The 24,734-nt window shown below is 37.3% G+C and overlaps 1 protein-coding gene across 3 annotated transcripts in view; it reads right to left on the reverse strand.

Annotated features, from left to right (window-relative positions):
* Positions 1-8,127: 8,127 nt before the first annotated feature.
* THSD7B (thrombospondin type 1 domain containing 7B) overlaps positions 8,128-24,734 on the reverse strand; it is a 1,246,259-nt gene continuing 1,229,652 nt past the window's right edge. For all 3 annotated transcript variants that reach the window (XM_044935904.2, XM_025276961.3, XM_045164228.1), the window contains exons 26-28: positions 23,537-23,729; positions 20,088-20,175; positions 8,128-9,312 (exon numbers count right to left, since the gene is read on the reverse strand). In XM_044935904.2, the coding sequence (XP_044791839.2) occupies positions 9,231-9,312; positions 20,088-20,175; positions 23,537-23,729 (363 nt within the window). In that variant the 3' untranslated portion in view covers positions 8,128-9,230. The remainder of the gene's footprint in view (positions 9,313-20,087; positions 20,176-23,536; positions 23,730-24,734) is intronic.

The raw sequence follows: 24,734 nt of genomic DNA on the forward strand, positions 1-24,734 counted from the left end.
GATAGTTATTAGAGTATAAAATGAAACTTATTTTTTATGCATTGATATTTTATTCTATAAATTAACTGAATTTATTCTATAGTGTTTCTTTTTGGTGATGTCTTTAGGGTTTTCTATGTATAATAGCATGCCATCTACAAATAGACATTTTTATTTCTTCTTTTCCAGTTTGGATGCCTTTCATTTCTTTTTATTGCCTAATTTCTCTTGTTATAACTTCCAATTCAATGGTGAATAAATGTGGCCTTAGTAGACATCTTTGTCTTATTCCTGATCATAGGAGGAAGAGCTTTCAGTTTTTAACCTAGGTACAATGCTAATTGTGGGCTTCTCAAATATGTCCTTATTATGTTGAAGTATAACCCCTCTGTACTCAGTTTGTTGAGAGTTTTTATCATAAATAGATGTTGGGTTTTGTCAAATGCTTTTTCTGCTTCTGTTGAGATGAACATATGATTTTCATCCTTTGTTTTGATAATGTGTCACACTGATTCATTGATGGATGTTGAACCTACTTTGCATCCCTGGGATAAATCCACCTGATGATGGTGTATGATCCTTTTAATGTATTTTTAAATTGTTTGATAATAGTTTGTTGAGGATTTTTCACCTCAGTTCACCAGGGATAATCACCAGTAATTATCTTTCCTTGTAGTGTTCTTGGTTTGGTACCAGGGTATAACACTGCCTTGTCAAATAAATTTGGAAGTTTCATCTCTGTTTCTATTTTTTGGAAGACTTTGAGAAGGATTGGCATTAGCTCTTTAAATTTTTGATAGAATTCATGAGTGAAGTCATCTGGTCTTGGACTTTAGTGTGTTTGGAGGTTTGATTTACTGGTTTAATCACCTTATTAGTAATTGGTCTGTTTGGATTTTCTAGTTTTTTAATAATTCTTGGTAGGTTGTACATTTCTAGAAATTTATTTCTTCTAGGTTGTTTAATTTGTTGACATATACTTGTTCATAATAGTCTCTTATGCTTTATACTTCTATGATATCAGTTGTAACATCACTTTCACTTCTGATTTTATTTATTGGGGTAATATCTATTTTTCTATTGCTGAGTTGCTAAAGGTTTATCTAAGATAAAGAACAGTACTTATTTTTACTGATATTAACAAATGTATTTTTAGACTATCATTTATTTCTAGTCTGATCTTTATTTCCTTCCTCCTATTAACTTAGAGCTTTATTTGGTCCTCTTTTCTATTTCCTTAAAGTTTAAATTTCAGTTGTTTGAGATCTTTTTGTTTTCTAATATGGGTGTTTATTGCTATGAACTTCCTTCTTAAAATTGTTTTGCTGAATCCCATAAGTTTGTTTTATTTCTGTTTTCATTTGTCTCAAGGTATTTTTTCATCTCTTTCAATTTCTTCTTTGAGCCTTTGGTTGTTTTGGAAACATGGAAAATATCATGTTTTCCAGTTTTCTTCTTATAATTGATTTCTGTTGTTGTGTTTGAAGAAACCTGATGTTTTAAATATTCTTAAATTCATTAAGATTTATTTGGTGGTCTAACATCTGATTTATGTTGGAGAATGTTACATGTACACTTCAGAAGAAAGTGCATTCTGTTGCTTTTGATTGTGATGTTCTCTATATGTATGTGATATTCATCTGACCTATTATGTCACATAAAGCCAATACTTCGCCACTGATTTTCTTAATTTAAAAATGATTTATTCAGCTGCGTTGGATCTTCACTGCTGTGTGGGCTTTTATCTAGTTGTGGCAAGCAAGGGCTACTCTCCAGTTGTGGTGTGATGGGCTTCTCGTTGCGGTGGCTTTTCTTGTTGCAGAGCATGGGCTGTAGGGTGAATGGGCTTCAGCATCTGTGGCACGTGGACTCAGTAGCTGCAGCTTCCAAGATCTAGAACACAGCCTCAATAGTTGTGGCAAACAGGCTTAGTAGCTTTGTGGCATGTGGGATCTTCCTGGATTTGGGATTGAACTGGTGTCTCCTGCACTGACAGGCAGATTCTTCACCACTGAGACACCAGGGAAACCCCTCTACAGGTTTTCTATTAGGGTGATCTATCTATTGATGTAAGTGGGATATTAAAGTCATCTACTGTTATCATATTTCTATTTCTCACTTTGTGTCCTTATTATCTGGGTCCTCAAATAATATTTAATTTATATTTAGATGTTCCTGTGATGGGTGCATACATATTTACAGATGTTAAATCCTTTTGTTAAACTGAAATCTTTACTATTGGATCATGGCCTTTGTTGTCTTTTATTAGAGTTTGTTTTTTTTAACTTGAAGTCTATTTTGTCTAATATAAGTATAGCTACTGCAGATGTCCTTTGGTTTCCATTTCTGTGGGATATCTTTTCCATCCTTTCTCTTTTAGCTTGTGTGTGTCCTTGTATCTGAAATGAGTCTTTTGTAGGCAGCATGTATACAGGTTTAAAAAATTTATTTAGCCACTCTGTCTTTTGACTGGAGAATTTAGCCCATAGATAGTTAATGTAATTATCAGTAGGTATAGACTCATTGTCATTTTCTTAATTGTATTCTATCTCTTTTCTAACTCATTTCCTCATTCTACTTTTACTCTCTTCCCTTGTGATTGAATGACTTCTCTAGTGGTATGCTTAAATTTCTTTCTCCTTAGTATATCTGCTCTTGGTTTTTACTTTGTAGTTACCATGAGGCTTACATATAACAACTTATATTTATAAGTTTATTTTAGTCATAACATTATCATAACATGTTCTAGAGTGCTACATATTTACCCCTCCTCTCACATTCTATGATTTTGATGTCACACTTTACAGTATTTTTACTTGCATTTTTTCAGTCTCTAAGTCATATCTGACTCTTTGCAACTCCATGGACTGCAGCATGCCAGGCTTCCCTGTCCTTCCCTATCTCCTGGAGTTTGCTCAAACTCATGGTCTTTGAGTTGGTGATGCTATCCAACCATCTCATTCTCTGTCATCCCCCTTCTCTTCTGCCCTCAATCTTTCCCAGCATCAGAGTCTTTTTCAATGAGTCAGCTCTTTGCATCAGGTGGCCAAAGTATTGCAGCTTCAGCTTCACCACCCAACCTTCAATGAATATTAAGGGTTGATTTCCTTTAGGATTGACTGGTTTGATCTCCTTGCTGTCCAAGGGGCTCTCAAGAGTCTTTTCTAGCACCACAGTTTGAAAGCATCAATTCTGTGGCGCTCAGCCTTCTTTATGGTCCAACTCTCAGATCCACACATGACTACCGGAAAAAACCATAGCTTTGACTATAAGAACGTTGGTTGCCAAAGTGATATCTTTGCCTTTTAAAACATTGTCTAGGTTTGTCGTAGCTCTTCTTCCAAGGGGCAAGCCTCTCTTAACTTCACGGTTTCAATTATTGTCCACAGTGATTTTGGACCCCAAGAAAATAGTCTGTCACTGTTTCTAGTTTTTCCCCATTTATTTGTTATGGGAGTGATGGGGCCAGATGCCATGATCTTAGTTTTTTGAATGTTGAGTTTTAAGCCAGCTTCTTCACTCTCCTCTTTCACCCTCATCAAGAGGCTCTTTAGTTCCTCTTCACTTTCTGCCCTTAGTAGTATCATATCAATTAACAGATTATAGTTATAGGTATTTCTACTATTTTTGTCTTTTGACTTTTATACTACCTTTATAAATTATTAATCCCTCAACTTCACCACATTATTCTTTTACTGTGTGTTTCCCTCTACCAGTAAGATTTATATTTGCATACATTTTCCTATTCCTAATTAATGTCCTTATGTTTTAACTTAAGAAAGTTCCTTAACGTTTCTTGTAAGGCCACTTTTCTAGTGGTGGTGAACTCCTTTAGCTTTTGCTTGTCTGGAAACTTTCTATCTTTCCTTGATTCTGAAGCACAGCTTTGCTGGGTATTCTTTCTTGGCAGGGTTTTTTTATTTTTCAGTACTTTCAATATATCATACCACTCCCATTTGGCCTGCAAAGTTTCTACTGAAAATTGCTCATAGTCCTATGGGATTCCTGTATCTAACAAGTGTTTTTTCTCTTGTTTCTTTTAAGATTCTTCCTTGTCTTTAGTTTTTGACACTTTAAGTATAATGTGCTCTGGCTTGGGTCTCTCTGTGTTCACCGTATTTGGAAAAATTTACACTTCCTGGATCTACACATCTGTTTCCTTCCCCAGGTTTAGGGAAGTTTTCAGCTCATTTATTATTCAGATTATTTATTTAAATAAGTTTTCTGCCCTTTACTCCATCTCTCCTTTTGGAAATCCTATAATGAAAATATTGTTCCTCTTATTTTGTCCTATAAGCCCTTTAGATATCTTCACTCTTTTTGATGTTTTTCTTTGTGCTACTCTGATAAATTTGTCTGTCTTGTCTTCAAGTATGCTGGTCTATTCATCCATTTCATATCATCCATTGTTGAACTCCTTTTCTAGTTCAGTTATTGTATCCATCAGCTATGTGAATTCTGTTTATACAGTCTTATATTTTCTATCTTTTGTTGAAACTCTCAGTTTGTTCATGCATTATTCTCTTGACCTTGATAAGCATCATTACAATGATTATTTTGAACTCTTTATCAGGTTAAATAATTTGTCTCCCATTTCATTAAGGTCTTTTCTGAGGGATTTTCTTGTTCTCTCATTTGGAAAACATTCCTCTGTTATTTTATTTTCCTTGATTCTCTGTGTTGGTTTCTAGTCCTTCTCTTTCCCAGTCTTGAAAAACTGGTTTTGTGTAGAAGATGAAACTTTGTATGTAACCTGACCTTTCTTGGTTCTTTTCCAAACCTCTTTGGTTGTCCATTTAGCCTACTTTGTTTTTAGTGACTACCAATAGTTCAGGGTTGCCAAGACTCATCAGGGTCCTAAGTGAGAGGATCTTCAGGATGAATGAATGGTTGCTAGGTTTATAAGCAGCAACTTTTAAACTGAGTAGATATACGTCTTCCAGCAAAAGACTGAGATGGACATTTCTGCTTGTCCTTTCTGCACTTAGCCCTGGGATAACAGACAATTAAGAATTCTTTCTTTGTTTGCTATCCTCATGGTGATCCCATGAACAATAAGCTGCACTGACCACCAGAGCATGGTTAACAAGTGATATGTCATCTGGGCAGTAGCCACAAAAGCTGGAGTGCCTGGCATGTGCACAAGCTCCTTTTAGGAGATACCAGTAACCTGTGGTGAGGTAAAGTGAGAGAGCCCCAAAATAGTACAGATCAAGAAGCAACCATTAGAACTGGACATGGAACAACAGACTGGTTCCAAATAGGGAAAGGAGTACATCAAGGCTGTTTACTGTCACCCTGCTTATTTAACTTATATGCAGAGTACATCATGAGGAACATCGGGCTGGATGAAGCACCAGCTGGAATCAAGATTGCTGGGAGAAATATCAATAACCTCAGATACACAGATGACATCACCCTTATGGAAGAAAGCAAAGAAGAACTAAAGAGCCTCTTGATGAAAGTGAAAGAGGAAAGTGAAAAAGTTGGCTTAAAGCTCAACATTCAAAAAACGAAGATCATGGCATCTGGTCCCATCACTTCATGGCAAATAGATGGGGAAACAGTGGCTGACTTTCTTTTTCTGGGCTCCAAAATCACTGCAGATGGTGACTGCAGCCATGAAATTAAAAGATTCTTGCTCCTTGGAAGAAAAGTTATGACCAACCTAGACAGCATATTAAAAAGTAGAGATATTACTTTGCCAACACAAGTCCATCTAGTCAAAGCTATGATTTATCTAGTAGTCATGTATGGATTTGAGAGTTGGACTATAAAGAAAGCTGAGCACTGAAGAATTGATGCTTTTGAACTATGTTGTTGGAGAAGACTCTTGAGAGTCCCTTGAACAGCAAGGAGATCCAACCAGTCCATCCTAAAGGAAATTAGTGCTGAATATTCATTGGAAGGACTGATGCTGAAGCTGAAACTCCAATACTTTGGCCACCTGATGTGAAGAGCTGACTCATTTGAAAAGACCCTGATGCTAGGAAAGATTGAAGGCAGGAGGAGATGGGGACGGCAAAGGATGAGATGGTTGGGTAGCATCACTGACTCAATGGACATGAATTTGAACTCTGGGAGGTAGTGATGGACAGGGAGGCTTGGTGTGCTGCAGTCCATGGGGTTGCAAAGAGTCAGACATGACTGAGTAACTGAACTGAACCTAGCCTCCCTTGTCTCCAGAAAGGGATGCAATTGGCTCCTAAATGCATGCCTGCATCTCAGATGACAGCTATGAAGATAAGGAATAGTTTTCTTTCATGGAATGACTTGGCATTTCTGTCTGCTGCTTCTGTGCTGTGTTCTGGTTGGGGGGAAGCTGATTAAGAAATCGTTCTGTTTTAGTCCTGTGGGACCTGCTAATGTAAGCCCCACTGGCTTACCAGAGTCAAGATGAGCAGCATGCCTGGATGGCTGCTGTAAAAACCAGAGTTTCAGATGTATGAACAAGCTACTTTCCAGATGATACTGGAGACCTGGGTAGGACAGAGGGAGAGTTCAAAAATAGTGCCTACCAGTCTCCATGGCTTTGGGAGAGTATTTCATTTAGCCTCTAGATGTGGATTAAATTAGAGGCCTATCCTTCAGGCCAAAGTTTAAGATCTGCAGATGGGCCTCTTTCACAGAAATTCTGGACTCTCTTCGGTTGAGTGCTGCCTTGAAGGTGGCCACAGTAAGTTTATGCAAGCTCTTTAAATACTGTTTCTTCATATCCTATGGTTTTGTGGGTCTTGTTTTCACAAGCCCTGTTAATTTTCAAAGTTAGATGTTTTGAAGACTTCTTAGGTGCAGATCTTAAAAGTTTGGGTGCCAGAGGTGAAGTTCAAGCCTTACTTCTCAGAATCTGAGGGATGTTTTCCCTGCTGTGGAAGACTGCACCAGAGGTAGAACTTAGAGAGAGGTTGTATTTCAGTCTCTCCTACCTATTCTGATGTGCATTTTTTTCTTGTGAGCCTGATGTGTAGGAGTCACTCAGCTAGTTTTTGGATTTCTTGTGGAAGATTGTTCCATAGGGAGCTGTAGATTTGGCATGTTTGTGGGATCAGGTAAGCTCAGAATACTCCCATGTGGCCATCTTGAACCAGAATCCCTTTAACATTTATTGTTAATGTCTACTTTAGGAGAAAAATAATTTCATTATCTCATTTTGTGGGTCACACAACTGAGGCGGACAGGATTTAGCATCCTTGCACAGGATCACACAGGCAGTAAAGGGCATAGCTAGGATTTGATCTCTGACGCAGGATCTCTTGGGCTACCAGGAAGTCTTCTGAAGCTTTTTAGCCTAAGTGAAATAATGAAAGGACAACTCTAGGAGTTGTTTCCTCAACCACAATATTGACATCAACTATTCTCTTTTCATTGACTTTTTTCTTTTCTTTTCTTTTTTTATTTTCAAGTCAGTTTATTAGTTTTTATTTTTATTTATTTATTTATTTTTTGCTTTTCTTCTTTTTTTTTTTTTTAATTTTATTTTATTTTTAAACTTTACAAAATTGTATTAGTTTTGCCAAATATCAAAATGAATCCGCCACAGGTATACATGTGTTCCCCATCCTGAACCCTCCTCCCTCCTCCCTCCCCATACCATCCCTCTGGGTCATCCCAGTGCACTAGCCCCAAGCATCCAGTATCGTGCATTGAACCTGGACTGGCAACTCGTTTCATACATGATATTTTTTTTCATGTAAAACCATGGTGCCATTGAAGAAAATCAATTAGTGTTAAAACGATTAGCAAAAGCAGAAGTCCCAATATAAGTAAAACCATTCTCTAACTTGCTCACTGTATCGTATTTCTAACATTTCCATTTTCTCAGGCCACCCAGTTCATTTACATATCAGTGTTTGCAATATTACACAGTGGTTTGTTCTAATGTTAGCTAAGCTTTAAATATGCCTTCAGAGCTACTCTGTGTAATCATGCTTGTCTCCATTTCACAGTGTAACCAATGGTGTTGAGCATGTGGGGAAAGAGCCCTTTTTTCTGTCAGTGATTTCAGCTGTCAGCCTCTAAAACAGTGACATGGGGAAGCTGTTATTAAAGCTGTCTTTGTCAAATCATCCCTGGAGAAGGAAATGGCAGCCCACTCCATGGGCTCTTCAGTAGGGAATAAGTCTACAACAGTCAACATTTCAGTCTCTTGAACACTTTATTTGTTATAAATACAAGTCCATACCACAAGATGGCACCTTCTTACTTTCCAACATCTACGATTACAAACATTCATCTTCATAAAATGGTTTCAGCTTTTTCATGTGTTGTTTAGATATTATTGAACCCTTATAAAAGCAAGACTTGCTACAAACAGGATCGGTGTTAGATGTATATTAAATGAGGTCAGATAATTAAATTCAAAAAAAGAATTTATAAATATTCAGATAAGAAAATTGAAATTACAAAAGCAGAGTTTGTCATCATTAAACTGAATTACAACTGTGTGTGGCTAATGCTATATCTACATGGTAAAGTTTTTGTTAAAATACAGTTTTAGTAATTAAATAATTTACCTCTTTTTTCCAATATAACCTCTGATTTCATTTGTACACCCTAACATTCAATACACATTTCATTCAAAACCACCTAGCTTTCATCTAGTCCAGCAACTACACACATTTCATTTATTTTCAATAGATACAACCCATGAAGTGCCATCGTCCTCCTGGCTACAAAACAAAATACAATTTATAAAGGTAAAAACTCAGAATTTCTGAAATGGTAACCCATTCTCTCTGTGAATTCTCTCGTGAAAATAGGCAAGCCAATTTGAAAGTCTTTGAACCAATGTAAATTCTAGAAAACTCAGTGTTGAAGTATGGGAAGAATAAGGATTTGCACTAATATAGTGCATAAGAATGCAGTGTCAGACTGATCATTTACAGTAAAAGCCTTGGCCTCTCCGGATTGTCATCATGCTGCTGAGGATAAAATTTACTTAAGTCTGTGGGAATTCCATCATGTTTTCTTCCTCCCATTTCCAAACAGGAAGAGAAGGGTTTTCAGGTCCCTTGGGAAAATAAAAAACATTAAACACTCACACCCACAAACAACTGGAAAGCAAAATGGCAGACCTAATAATCCTTGACTCCATGTCCAAATGAAGTTGAGGCAATATTACTTTTGCAGTATTTGTATTCTGCTCAGTACATCACACCATGAGATTCCTCAAAAAACTGAGAAGTCTGAGAGCTACAAAATAGAAAGCGGTTAAGGCAGTTGATGTCTACATTTGGATTTCTTTTTTCAGGTTACATGTCTAAGTCTCCATCGTAGGCTAAGGTCAGAGGCTTCTGTTGGGGAGGTGTGCTTTGATGGGGTTTTGGCTTCTTGCTGTAAAGGGAAAAGAATTCCTGAGATGAAGAAAGTTCTCAGAGCTCTGTTTCATCTGCCAAAGAAAACTGTGAGGTACAGAAATCCAAGTGGTTAGACAAAAGACTGATTTCTCTGGACTGGCGGGTTCCTTTTTGGAATACTGGTGTACTTTAACCCTTAAACCAGGAGAAGCCTTTTTTTTCCCCAAAAAATCTTATAAATCTTAACAATAGTTTAGTGGAAACAATGAACTTGGTAGAGGGCCACTTTCCTTTGTTTATACGCTGTAATGTGAACATCTGCTGCTCACTAATTCCTAAGCTACTAAGACCTCCACAGCGCAGATGTTTTAACATCATAAGTAGCTAGAACAGCCAGATTCTCTTGCTTTACTCTGCTGTTGTTTTTAAGTAAACACACTTCTGCTCAGGCTTGAAACCTGGCATCTAGCTGCCAAGTCACCAAAGCCTGTTAGGAGAATTTCACTGATGTTGTACCAGGCAAAAGCATTCTCTTCTGGTCTCTGTGCTCCCTGAGTTGGACATCTTTGCCAGGTTAGAGAGGGCTATTCTTGCTTCTCACACAGAGAGAAGCTGAAACTGAGTTACATTCCCCAAACTCTCAGTGATATCCCAGATCTGGGGCAAACCATGCTTCATTATGCCTTTTGATTCTCAGTGTGGGTGAATGTCAACTAATGAGTATTTACAGTTTAATTCTGCTACACATTGCCTTCCCCACCATCATCCTGTCTCCCTTCTGTCCTCAGTGTCTAGGCTTTGCCATGCCTTCAGAACCCAACTCTTTGGGTTGTCCTCACCAAGAGGGAGCCACCTCTGGCTTTGTCTCCAGATTTCTATACTATTTATTTTATTGCAGCATGTTATTAATTGGATGCACGTACTAAGTGCCAAGCCCTGTGCTGAGCACTTTACGTAAAATGCCTCAATAAATCCCAGGCCAAAAGTGAGAGAAGGGGGCACTGGGATTATTATTACTACTTGACAGAGACGGACTGGAGAGGTTATTACCTTCCTCAAGTCACTGAGTGAGTGGCAGAGCCTAGAATCCAAATGCATCTTGTACACACAGGAAAACACTTTTAACCCTTCAGTGCATTCTCCTTGTAGCCACATTATTAATTAGGCACTTGGTAGCAACAACTCTTTTGTCTGTACATATAATTAATTTTTAATACTTTGAGTGAATGTAAATTAAAAACAAACATTTTAATCTGTACAGTTGAGTGGCATTTTGAACATTATGTTGCAACGTTGCATAATCATTACCCCAAAGGGAAACTCTTCCCACTAAGCAGTCTACACTTTGGAACAGGTAGCCTTTGGGACACTTTCTTTCCAGATACCATTCTTTAAGGCAGCTCCGAGAAACCAGCATTTGTCCAAAGGAGGAGACTAGTGTAATGCATTATATAAGGCTATATATTTTACAAAATGAAATGTATCATAAAGGGGGTAATTAGGAACTGTTATGGACTCAATATTTGCATTACCCTTTCCTCAATCATATGTTGAAATCTTAACCTTTAATGTGATGGTATTTGGAGGTGGAAGATGGCCTTTGGAAGGTAATAAGGCATTCTCTACCCCTGGCAACCACCTGTCAACTTTCTGCCTCTGTAAATTTGCCTATTCTGGATATTTCCTATGGAATTATACTGTATGTGTGGCTGTTTGTGTCTGGCTTCTTTTACTTAATGGCTAAAAAGTTGAGAATTGCATGATGCATGCATTTTACCACAAAAGAGACACATGTCTAATGACATTTTTTTATAGGGAGAATCTCCTAGTTTAAAATACTGAAACCTTGTTTGAAACAATTTATAGATGCTAGAAGCAATTTATAGATGTTGAAGAGGTGAATTAGAATTGATTTCTAAAAAGCCTATTGACAGGAACCAGAGATCCTACAGCGTCCACACCCGGCATACAGTAGGTGTCTGTGTGTGACTGAGTGCTGGGCATGGGCTGCAGGCAAAAACATCCTCAACAGTGGAGAGGCAGAAATAAGCCTCAAAATTCACTGCAGAGGTATACTCACCCTAGGTCTGTTCCCCTTCTCAAAGAGCAGGGACTGCATAATTATCTGAATAACATCCAAATTTGTCTATATTAATGTATATGTAGAATCCAGTGGCTCTAGTCACACTGCCAGGCTCCAGCTTGGGTCCAGAGCACACTAATCTGCATTTAAAGGGACTAAAAACTCACACAAATGAGAATTTACAACAAATTGGAAGTGACAGTTTGTCTATTATCCACCCTAGGGATGGTAGTAGAAGGTGTCCTAATGTCCAAAAGAATAGGAGGAATTTCATTTGGAATGACCATAGGGATCTTCTACCTCCTCCACCTCCTGCTGTTTTAGGGGAAGAAAAGAGAGGGGCAAGAAATAAAGGTGTTTCCAGAGTTTCTGGCAATTCACTTTTTAAAACATTTATTTTAATGACATATAATTGATTTACAATGTTGTTAATTTCTGCTGTACAGTGATTTAGTTATATGTATATATGTTCTTTTCCATTATAGTTTATCACAAGATATTGACTATAATTCCCTGTGTTATACAGTCAGACCTTGTTGTTTGTCCATTCTCTGTACAACAGTTTACATTTGGCAATCCACTCTTTTTTTTTTTTTTTTTTGAGGAATTGGCTTCTCTAAAAAAAATTATTTCATTGGAGTATAGTTGATTTACAATGTTGTTAGTTTCTGCTGTTCAGCAAAGTAAATCAGTTATACACATACATATGTCTACACTTTGTCAGATTCTTTTCCCATATAGGCCATTGCAGAGTATTGAATAGTTTCCTGTGTTATACAGTGATCCTTATTAGTTACCTAGGCTCAGGGGTAAAGAATCTGTCTTCCACTGCAGGAGACTTGGGTTCGATCCCTGGGTCAGAAAGATCCCCTGGAGAAGGAATTGGCAACCCACTCCAGTATTCTTGCCTGGGAAATCCCATAGACAGAGGAACCTGACAGGCTACTGTCCATGAGGTTGCAAAAGAATCATACATGACTTATTGACTAAATAAGCATGTGACTCCCAATCTCCCAATATATCCCATCCCACCTGGTAACCATAAGTTTGTTTTCTGTGTCTGTGAGTATATTTCTGTTGGTAAGTTCATTTGTATCATTTTTTTTTTTAGATTCCACAAATAAGTGATCATAACATTTGTCATGATATTTGTCTTCAACTTACCTCACTCAGCATGACAATCTCTGGGTCTGTCCATGTTGCTGCAAATGGCATTTTGTTCTAACTGGCATTTGTTAAGGGCTTCCCAGCAGCACTAGTAGTAAAGAACTTGCCTGGGAATTCCCATGGACAGAGGAGCCCGGTGAGCTACAATACACAGGGTCAAAAAGAGTTGGACATGACTGAAGGGACTTAGCACACACCAGCTACGTAGGAGAAAAATGGGAAATGACGTCCTGGGGTGTGGAGGAGTGGGTTAGAGGGGTAGCTCTTTATGAAAAGACAACAGTATTGGCTACCAAAGGAGGTGGTGGTTAGAGATAAATTAGGAGATTGGGATTAATGTATACACACTACTGCTACTGCTAAGTCACTTCAGTCATGTCTGACTCTGTGTGACCCCATAGACGTCAGTCCACCAGGCTCTCCCGCCCCTGGGATTCTCCAGGCAAGAACACTGGAGTGGGTTGCCATTTCCTTCTCCAATGCATGAAAGTGAAAAAGTGAAAGTGAAGTCGCTCAGTCGTGTCGGACTCTTAGCAACCCCATGGACTGCAGCCCACCAGGCTCCTCCGCCCTGCCTAGGAGACATCTAAACTTGGCCAGCCTCTAGGACCTGTGCATAGAAAATTCAGCTCAAATATTACTTTGAAAATTCAGCTCAAATTTTTACACCAGTTTACAGGTATGGAATTGTGAACATTGTGTTCACCTCTAGGACAAAAAAAGAGGGGGCTCCTAGTGTGTAGGCTTGAGATTTTTGTTGTGTGTGTTGGGATGGTTGTGATAAAGGCTTCATGATGTCTCTCTTCATACCTTGTAAGCTCTCAATTGATGTATTAAAATCACAGCTATGAATGTGTGAGGGGCTTCCCTTGTGGCTCAGCTGATAAAGAATCTGCCTGCAATGTGGGAGACCTGGGTTCAATCCCTGGTTTGGGAAGATCCCCTGGAGAAGGGAAAGGCCACCCACTCTAGTGTTCTGGCCTGGAGAATTCCATGGACTGTATAGGCCATGGGGTCGCAAAGAGTCCGACATGACTGAGTGACTTTCACATACATGAATGTGTGAGATCTGAGAACTTTTAGTGAGTTTAAAAGTTAGCAACCACTGAATAATGTGGTAATGCTGCTGAGAAGCTGTGGCTTTAGAGCTTCCTGGCTGGTTAAAAAGAACCCTAAGAGAAAGATCTGAGTAGGGGCCTGCCCTCTGCAAAGTCAGCAAATAGGAAACTTTCCTTCAGAAGCCCCTGCTCCCTTTCCTTTCTTCCTTCCTGATCTTTATTAGGAAATTCATTTAGAAATAGTTTTTAAATTATTTTTCTCTTTTCAACTCTGCTATCAGGTAAGGTACGAGCACCTCACTCACATTAAATCAGGACCCATAAATGCCTGGCCCGTGGGCCGCCACCACCCCCAGGCATCCTGTGCCCCGGGTGGCCATCTCCCATCCATCACACACTTCTTTCCTGTTGAGCCCAGGAATAGCCTCATAATTCTTCCTAATGCAGCGCTCTTGACAGCCACTACCACGTTTAGAGTTTGCACAAGGGAGAAAACCATTATGCAGCTCTGGCTGTAAGAGATCATTGACTGACACGTTTTAAAGTCACCTTTTCCATGATCATTTGCATTTTAGCAAAGGATAAACCCATTAGACCAGAAAAGCAAGTTCATTATGAAAAGACAGGTAAGTGCTGACACTTCTCACCACCCTTGATTGCAAGCCACAGGACCCAGACCGGAAGACACTTACAAACAGTCAGCCGCTCGTGAGGGCTGAGCCTCGGAGGCGGCAGCATCCCTTCAAACTTGAGAGCCCATTCCCTGCATTGTGCTGAGCAAGGTAGAATAGATGTGGTTCTCCAAGGAACTTCCAGACACTATGTCTAGATTAACTAAGAGCTCACCCAATGGTCGTCCCCACTAAATGACCTCATGGATCTTTATTGCCAGGGGAGCTAGGGCATCAATAATATTTCAAGAAACCCAAATGTTTATGGCAGACATACAAAGGATCATATCTAAACAAAGCAGTCCTTGGGAAGACTATTTTTCTCTATTTTCTAAAAAACATTTCCAAATGTTATTATAAATTGCTTTCATCTAAAGTATACACGTAACACCTGGCATGTTATAGCAGCTCTCTTGTCCTAAGTTTTTTATTTTGAAGGAGAAAATATAAAATCTCCAAAACTGTCATGTTCTAACTCTTCGCAAGCTATTTAATAGAAATAGATGCTGTGAAAACCTATTTGGATTCTTTAGGCAGCTCATATGTAACAGTAAGTGTTTTGATATCACTAAGTCTGTTCCCAGGTCTATAACTTACTTTTCTTGGGAAATGAAGATCTGCTAAAAAATGGAAAAGGTGTAGACATTTAATTGAGTCTAAAGAGTTTTCAGGATTACTCAAGGACAAGAAATTACAGAGACTGGAAGAAGTCCAGTGGAAAGGGGTTAAGACATTTGGGGGTTAAGATGAATCTGGAGCTGATTTTACCAGGCTGATACCCTTACATAAGTTATTGAACTTTTCTGAGTATGGCTTACTCCCTCTTTAAAATAAAGATGATAATAACAACACTTTATTGGATTATTGGAAAGACTGAATAAGGCAACTTATGTAAAGCACTTTGACATATGTGAATATTAGATTTTTTTCTTGACCTTTAAAGATCATGGGCAATAGATTGTTTTAGCTTATCCACTCATTGATTCATTCACTTATTTAATAAATATTTGTGAAACTTGTAGTCTAAAAAATAAGTCATTATACCTCTTCTCCCCCACCCCCAAGTCCTTATGGTTTGGTAGATGTTGGAAGACGTTTATACAAGTAACTACAATGCCAGCATGGAGTAAATGCCCCAGGGCTGGCAGCTTATACAAGTTATTCCAGGGTGTTTCATAAGGAAAAAGTTGGCGTTTAAATTTTTATTGGGAAGAACTGTTAGAATGCCAATAACTTATGAAAATTAATTCTAGAAGAATGAACTGTAAGGAGTAAACCATGCAAGCAGAAGCTTTCTTGTGAAATAAGATACCACACTATGTACCCTAATGTAAGGCAACATTTCCCAAAACACTATCCTTCAGAAAGAGGTTGTAGCCTTATATTCAACTCCTATAAATATTATGAAAGATTACAATATAAAAAGTATTTTAATGGAGATCATAAATATACATGAGCAGTACAAATAAAATGACAAACTTCCCTAATATATGTTAATAGATACTTACATCTTGAGATAAAACCTCTGAAATAGCAACACAAACAGATTGAAAGAAGTGTTGTATCTCAACCAACTTGGATGGATATGAGTATAGTAAACTTAAAATGTTGACTTTGATGTAGAATGAGATTTTAAATCCTTCAATGATAAAGCAACAATTTAAATACAAGGCAATGGCACCCCACTCCAGTACTCTTGCCTGGAAAACCCCATGGACGGAGGAGCCTGGTAGGCTGCTGTCCATGGGGTCGCTAAGAGTCGGACACGAGTGTGCAATTTCACTTTCACTTTTCACTTTCCTGCATTGGAGAAGGAAATGGCAGCCCACTCCAGTGTTCTTGCCTGGAGAATCCCAGGGACGGGGGAGCCTGGTGGGCTGCTGTCTCTGGGGTCGCAGAGTCGGACACGACTGAAGCAACTTAGCAGCAAGCCTATGCAACACACTGGGGCATAGAGAAATAGTAGAAAATGAAGTTGAAAGAGTTGTTTGGGCTCAAATAGTGGAAGGCTTTTATTGACTTGCAAGGCAGCCAGAACATGACTTTCATGTTGCTGTCAATGGGAAGCCACTGCTGGCATTTGAGGAGGAAAGGGGCTGATCACTTGGCTAAGTTTTAAGAAGACTAATCTGGCTATAGACAGTTGAAAGGAGGATTTGTAGGGCTTCCAAATATGGCGCTAACTGCTACTTCCAATGGGGGATTATTAAGGGTGGATACTGAGGATGAAAAAAAATAGATATACTATACACATAAGTATCTATATAATTTGGTCACTAAACAGTAGGGGATGATTCCTTTGATCTTTTACATTAAAAATTCTCTAGAAAATTATGTTTGTCATCACAATTCAGTGAGGTACCTGTAATCAATCCCCAGAGCCTAGAAAGGGCTACAGTAAGTAAGTATTGTTGAAGGAATGGATTAAGGGTAACATACTTTTAAGCTGAAAGAAAGGGAGAAATGTAAAAGGGCAGAATTTATGACTGTTAAATTTTAATTTTTAATCTTTTGGATATTCAAGGAAGAAGGAACCATAGAATCTGGAATTGGGGATGTGACTATGAAGTAGAATACATCTCAGCTTTCACAGACTAATAGACTAGCCGATTATCTTACACTATACTGGGCCCTTGCTTTGAGAGCAGTTTCTCATCTATCAAGCCTTTATGTTCTTTGTTTCAGTTTGAGATCTTTTCCTCATCTTTTCTAGTGGTGAATGCTTCCTATCACTCTCAACCTCACATAAGGTTTTCCACTTCACATTTATTCATTAAGACAGGATCTAGACAATACAAAATTAATCAATTCAAATATAATTGGTCAAATCATTTGATTTTAAGGTAAATGACTAACTGAAGGTGTTACTTTTTTATTGCAACACTGAGGAAGTATTAGCTGGATAGCAATCCAGCTTCTACAAATTCAATCTCAATCACTATAGGTGGCAGAAAGAATTAAAGTCACTTGATTTTCTTCACTAACTTTCACTGACCAAGAGCAAAGACTTAAAAACCTGTGTAACCTTGGAAGTACGAGCTAAAATACAGAGACTGGATTTGAATTGAGATTAAAAACTTAGGTAAAAATTGTCAAGGAAACAGTTTGAGACAGATGATGAATATAAATATCTCGATTTAGAGAAAAAAGCAAAGTAACACTTTGATCTTATGAAAATTAAAAAAAAAAACCTTTGAAAAATTTCAGGAAGCTAATAAAATATTCTCAACACACTTAAAAATATTCAAAGGTATTTACTTCTGTCTGGTTTTAAGATCAGCTCATCAAATAAAATATATTCTATACAATAAAGTAATCATCATTTTGTGAGAATAATATACTTTGGAACTAGTCACTTACAAAACAGGGTTCCTGGAATGGACAATCAAATTTTCTTTTATGGTTGGTCACTGTAGATAAACACCTGGCTCTACTATCCAAAATATACTCATAGGTTTTTTGAACCAAATGGTCAACTTACCATACTTGGTAAAAATAGGTCAGTTTGAGAAGAACATTTAAGAACTAGAATTTTCTCAGCCTTGCCTGCTATTAGTTACCTGGGGCTCTTTTAATTACTCCCGCATGTGGTCAAGTTGTGTGGATGCTTAAATCAGAATCCCTGGAGCTAGAGATAGCAGAAAGGAAATTAAAAAAGTACCTTGTAAAATCTCACTCCCCTCAAATAAAATACTGAGGAATAAACCTGACCAAGAAGGTGAAATAAACCCACAAACCTATGGTCAATTAATCTTTGACAAAGGAGGCAAGAATATACAATGGAAAAAAAAAAAAAGTCTGTTCAGCAAAGGGTGCTGGGACAGCTGGACATATGCATGTAAATCAATGAAGAAGTTAGAACACCATAGACAAAAATAAACTCAAGATGCTTTAAAGACTTAAACATAAGACATTATATCATAAAACTCCTAGAATAGAGCATAGGCAAAAAATTCTCTGACATAATGTGTACTAATATTTTCTTAGGTCAGCCTCCCAAGGCAATAGAACTAAAAACAAAGATAAACAAATTGGGCCTAATCAAACTTACAAGCTTTTTGCACAGTAAAGGAAACCATAAACAAAATGAAAAGACAACCTACAAATGAGAGAATATATTTGCCAATCATGTGACTGACAAGGGCTTGATTTCCAAAATGTACAAACAACACATACAACTCAGCAACAAGAAAACAACCGAATTAAAAAAAAAATGGGCAGAAGACTTAAGTAGCCGCTTCTCCAAAGACATACAGATGGCCAATAGGCACATGAAAAGATGCTCAACATCACTATTTATTAGAAAAGTGCAAATCAAAACCACAATGAGATACCACCTCACACCAGTCAGAATGGCCATCATTAAATAGTCTACAGATAATAGATGGTGGAGAGAGCATGGGGAAAAAGAAACCCTCCTATAATGTTAGTGGGAATTTATTGAATAAGTTGGTGAAGCTACTGTGTGAAACAGCATGGAAGTTCCTCAGAAAACTAAAAATAGAAATATCAAATGATCCAGCAATCCCAATCCTGGCCATACATCCACACGTGAACGTGAAGTTGCTCAGTCGTGTCCGACTCTTTGCGACCCCATGGACTGTAGCCTACCAAGCTCCTCTGTCCATGGGATTTTCCAGGCAATAGTACTGGAGTGGATTGCCATTTCCTTCTCCAAGGGATCTTTCCAACCCAGGGATCGAACCCGGGTCTCCCACATCGTAGACAGACGCTTTATCGTTTGAGCCACCAGGGAAATACACAACCTTAAAAAAAATACATGCACCCCTATGTTCATAGCACCACTATTCACAGTTGCCAAGACATGGAAAAAATCTGTATGTCCACTGACAAATGAATGGATAAAGAAAATTCTTTTATAAATATGCAATGGAATAGTACTCAGCCATAAAAAAGAATGAAACAATGCCATTTGCAGCAACATGGATGGACCTAGACATTAACACAGTAAGTGAAATAAGTCAGAGAAAGACAAAAATATCCTATGATATCACTACATGTGAAATCTACAATATATAAATGAAACTGTCTATGAAACAGAAACAGACTCACGGAGATATGGAACAGATGTGTGATTGCCAAGTGGGAGGGCGGTAGTAGTTGTAAACTTTTATATCTAGAATGGATAAACAACAAGGTCCTACTATATACAGCACAAGGAACTATTTTCTATATCCTGTCCCCATAATAGAAAATGAAAAAGAATGTGTGTGTATACATATGTGCGTGCTGAGCTGCTTCAGTCATGTCCAACTCTTTGCAATGCTATGCTCTATAGCCTGCCAGGCTTCTCCATCCATGGGATTCTCCAGGCAAGAATACTGGAATGGATTGTCATTTCCTTCTCCAGGGTGTGTGTATGTATTTGTGTGTGTGTGTATGTGTGTATAAACTGAATGACTTTGTCTAACAGCAGAAATTAAAACAACATTGTAAATCAACTACACTTAATTAAAAAAAAAAAAAAGAACCTCTGTGATTAAGTCCTGGTACTAAGAGGTGCCAGCAAATTCCAGTGTGTTAAAATGGTACTGATCTAAATCAAAATTGTAAAATGGGAAAGCTCTGATTAATGATATGCCTCGTATACCTGTGATATTATATGAAAGCCAAATACAAAAATGTTATTTCAAATGAGGACAATAAAGATAATACTCTCCCACTTCAACTATTTAACAATTCTAATGTTGGTGATTATTTGTGAGTTTAAGGGTCCTGTTATAATGACCAGATTTCAACATAAGTTTTCTTTTAGTATAATATGCCACCAATGAAAATATAGAGTATAAACTTTTTACTAGTTAGTACTTACCAAACAAGGTAGGAAGTAAATACTAGGAAAATCATGATAAGAAAACCACCACCTGAAACGCCATAAACCCAAATTTTCACTCGGCCATCTGTTTAAAATAAAAATAACAGGTTTAGCATACAGAAGCTTTTATTTCTCATTTAATTAGTGTATTATTTATTTCTCATCTGAATTCTGAGATTTGCATAAGTCAGAAGCATATGTGAAAATACTCACATGTGACAGTTATCAAATGTCCAAAAAACAGGTGAAAATATTAAATATAGGTTATCAATTTTTTCACAATGCCAAAGACCAGTGCCACTAATCAGTACTTCATAAAATCTAACAACTGGTAGGATATTTTGAATTTATTTTCATTTATATATACTTCTAATACAAAAGTATTACAAAGCATATCCACATGTAGAAGTATATATTATTTTGGATTTAATATCTGCAAGAGGTTAAAAAAAAAGAACCAAATAGTCTGATCTATTTTGTGATTTTAACTATATGACACACACCTTGACTGTATGTATGGTGTGTGTATGTATAAATTTGAGTTGTTTCTGGAAAACACATGGTTTTTGCTATGTTTTACATGAGCACACAGTTAACTAAGAATTGCACTGATAATAGCAATGCCTTAGCTTCCCAAAAGGAATTATGCTCCTTTCTAAAAGATGTACACGCAAAGATTCATTATACTACATTGAATGTAATTAACTGTAGGTCCAGAAAAACACATGTCAGAATCTTATTCTAAGACCTTCATGGGATAAAAAACAATCTATTGTAAACATTTGTTTGAAAGAAAATCACTGTTACTTTCAATTATATTGTGACTATCTATTACAGTTTTGGCTTACAAGACACTTTCAAGCCTCAATCGGCTTTTAGAATGAGTTTTCAACATAGTAATGACCCTTTTTATGGTCATAAAACTTTTAACAAAGCTTTGATTTTGATCTCTTTGAAACACTAATGATGTGATCCCCTATTCTGAATTTTTTACATTGGCAATTAAAAAAAGTCTTCCCTGAGTGAGAATGCGCCTTTCATCTTATTACCCCTAAACCTCATAAAGCTGAAGTATTATAAGATCCAGTGCTTTTAAATCCCTATTGCACAGGTATGTGATCTGGGTGACCTTTAAATCATATTACTTAAAGAAAAATTAATATAGTTGTTTATCAGAAGCTAATGCTGTATAGCACAGAGGGCTTAGCTTGGTTCTCTGTAATGACCTGGGTAGATGTGATGAGGAGGAAAGTCCAAGAAAGAGAGGATATATGTGTGCATGTGACTGATTCACTTCATTGTACAGCAGAAACTAACATAACATTGTAAAGCATTTATACTACAATAAAAAATAAGTTTAAAAAAAGATATGTAGTGGAAAATTAGTCTTCCTGCCAATCTCTGAGCTCCATACCCAGGTGCCACTGTTACCAATTTATGAACCATCTCATAGTTTTCTCCGCAAATGCAAGCGAGTATATACACAACACACACGCACTTTTTAAAAAAGACACAAATTGTCCTTATCATTCATTTTGGTACTACTTTTCCACCTAACAATACATAATAAAAATATTTCCATGCTAGTTCATAAAGGCAGGTCCATCTCATCCTTTTTAATACCCCTAAGAGACATTACACAGTTGAATCATATTTTTGTTTGTTATTCTGTTTGTAGACATTTATTTTATTTCCATTCATTTGCTATATAATAAGCAATCATATAATGAATATCATTTACATTCTTCTCTTAGTATGTGTGTGTATATTTGTATGATTAATTCGTAGGAGGAAAATTTTAGGTCAAAATGTATGATAGGTTTTGCCTAATTGCCTTCCTGAGAGTTTGCTTAAATTTTTAACCCCATTATGAGAACCTAATGAAAGTTATAAACTTTCTCACAGACTAAATATATATTTTACATATATGTTTATATACATACATACACAAGGGTATATATGAGTATACATATATGTATGTCTGTGCATATATGTGTACACACATGTATAGTCACATACATGGTATTGATGCTGCAGTTAGATCTCCAAAGTTTAAGGACTTCATTTGTGGATTTGAAAACTCATTTTTTTGGAACCTCATCTTAATTCTCTCTCTGAAATAGGGTCTAGAAGCAGTGAGTGAGACTGGCTGCATTTCATAGCATGCTTCCCTCAACTTTAAGTCTGTTTCTCTAAATTAGCTAAACATCACACAATGAATATGATTTTTAATATCTACAGCATGCCCAGACGTACTATGGAACCAAAAGTTAAGATATTGTGGTCATCCTTATAAGCTAGTCACAGAATGTCTTGTTTCTTCCACTAAATCTAGGGTCCTTTGTGCCTGGGCTCTGGTTTTGCTTCATTTGAGCATGTCATCAGGGCACTTTGGTATGACCAAGGCTTAGGATCTGGGCGGAAAGTTCCCAAGGTATATGTTGTCTGAGTTTCATGTGTGTCTTCCTTCTCAAGGTTCCTTCCATCAGTCACGCTATCTCCCTGTCATTCACAGCACTTTGTTTTCTTGAAGAGGTATGTACATTAGGCACAGAGAATTTTGCTTTCATATTTTTGTCCCATTCTTAAAGAGGGAAGTAGAGGCCAGTGCTGTGTAAGGATCTTATTGGCTTGCCTTTCATACCTTTCTGTCACTTACTGGTGCTGTGACCTTGGTCAAATTATTTTGCATTGCCAGTTTCAGAATCCTAATCTCTAAAGTGGGGATAACAACATCTCATTATATGTTGCAAGAATGTAATGAGGTGAGTCATGCAATACAACCAGCATGGAATCATAGAGTATAGAGAAATTATCTAATACTGTTCATTCTTATCCTTAATCTCCACTAAGTTTTGAGTCCTGTAGGCCTGACACTGTGCTAATACTCATGAAAATTCTTCAGGACAGATGCCTAGATTGATTCATAGATGAGGAAACAGTTCCAGACAGGTAAAGAAATTACATGCAATCACAAAGGAAGTACCTCTGATCCTTGATACCCATAAAGTCTCTTGGCCTCTGAAATTGATGCTGTTTTATTATATCACTAGTGTTTCTCAAACCAGATAGGTTACCTGGAATTTCCTTACATAACTCCATGTTCTTGAGAATCTATTGCTTTTCTCATTTTTCAATTATATATAAAACTTCACAATTTTTATTATAAAGTCTTTGGCAAAGATAATTTACAATTCAAACATTTTCAAAGATTAATATTTGGTTCCTTAACTCAGACTGGGGTTGGGGTTGACAGACTTATTCTCAACCACCCGTGAGAACGTTTTACACTACACGGCACTCAAATGTGAGGAACCTTGAACAAGACCATATTGCCTTTTCTGTCCCTTCTTCCCTCCATGCTTTCCATCATAAGCAGTGGTCACAATATGAACCCTAATCCCCCAAGAGAAAATTTACATTTCTTACTCATAACTGATATGTACCTGGATCAAGGGGTTGAAGAGACCAACCTTTAAAAATATCATGTATTTTTGAATTCACAGGTCTGTTTTTCCCAGCAAGGTTTTTCACATCAGCTTTTTTATCCTCTGAGCCCGGTACCTTCATGCAGTAATCCAGGAGACCATTTGATCTCATGATCTCTGTATAGCCTTTCTCACAACCACAGACTCCACCCTACAGCATGAAAAATACATTTATGGTTACACATGAGTTGTACAGATGAAAAAAATAACACCTTAATTGTTGGAACTGCTCGATAGTTGCATGATATGTCATGGCAATTTAGGGTTTTTCAGCATCAGATTTTCAAAGCGATGAAAATTCAATAAATAGTTCATCTTTCTGATTTCCAAAGTCAACACTTCAATAAATTTTCAGTTCTTTCTAGTGGTTGATCATTCTTACACCTTCCAAATTGAAATCATAATTTTTTGTCAATAGAGAATATGAACTACATCCTCTTCTCTCTTATAGAGATGTTTAAAGCCTTAATAAAAAATTTACTTAGGTTCTTCCCCCAGCTATCTCAGATTCCTGCCTGCTTACTCCAATCTGTCCTTAACATTGAGAAGCAAAGCAACAGAAATTATGTGCATATCTCCTCTGAGTTTTGTGCTCTTTGAGGTCTCTTTCTGCCTCTATCATCTTCTATCATTGATCACGAACTAGACTGAACTGGCTCTCCACTCGTAGGCTTAGTTCTGCACTCAGAGGAGACTGTCCAAGGCTGTGAAGGGGGAAAAAAAAGACTTCACCAAAGGCACATGTCCACGAGAGGGAGGAAAGTCAGAGAGATAGATATCTTGAAGTAACCTGAGTGTCACACCACATTATCACATTCCTAGTTGGCATCATGACAATGGGTCTTTCATATTTGTCTGTAGATTCCTGGTAATATTCATGCACAATAAGCCTTTTGAAGAAACTGATAATGATACAGTGTAATGGGCAAAGATTTTCTGTCTGTCTCTGGAAGTGAAACTGAAATAACTGCTTTTCATTCCTCCAGGAAACATAAAGGCAATAGAGGAGAATAGAAAATAAGCATGAGATTATGAATCTCTATGACTTTGCTATTAGGATTCCTTACATAAAACTATGTCTGGTATTTTCTTAACATACCTTAGCCTTAAACAGTAACTCATATCAGTCTTTATGCATCAGCCATATTTACTTACT

Source organism: Bubalus bubalis, chromosome 2 (genome assembly GCF_019923935.1).
Source record: "Bubalus bubalis isolate 160015118507 breed Murrah chromosome 2, NDDB_SH_1, whole genome shotgun sequence".
Taxonomy (NCBI): Eukaryota; Metazoa; Chordata; class Mammalia; order Artiodactyla; family Bovidae; genus Bubalus; species Bubalus bubalis.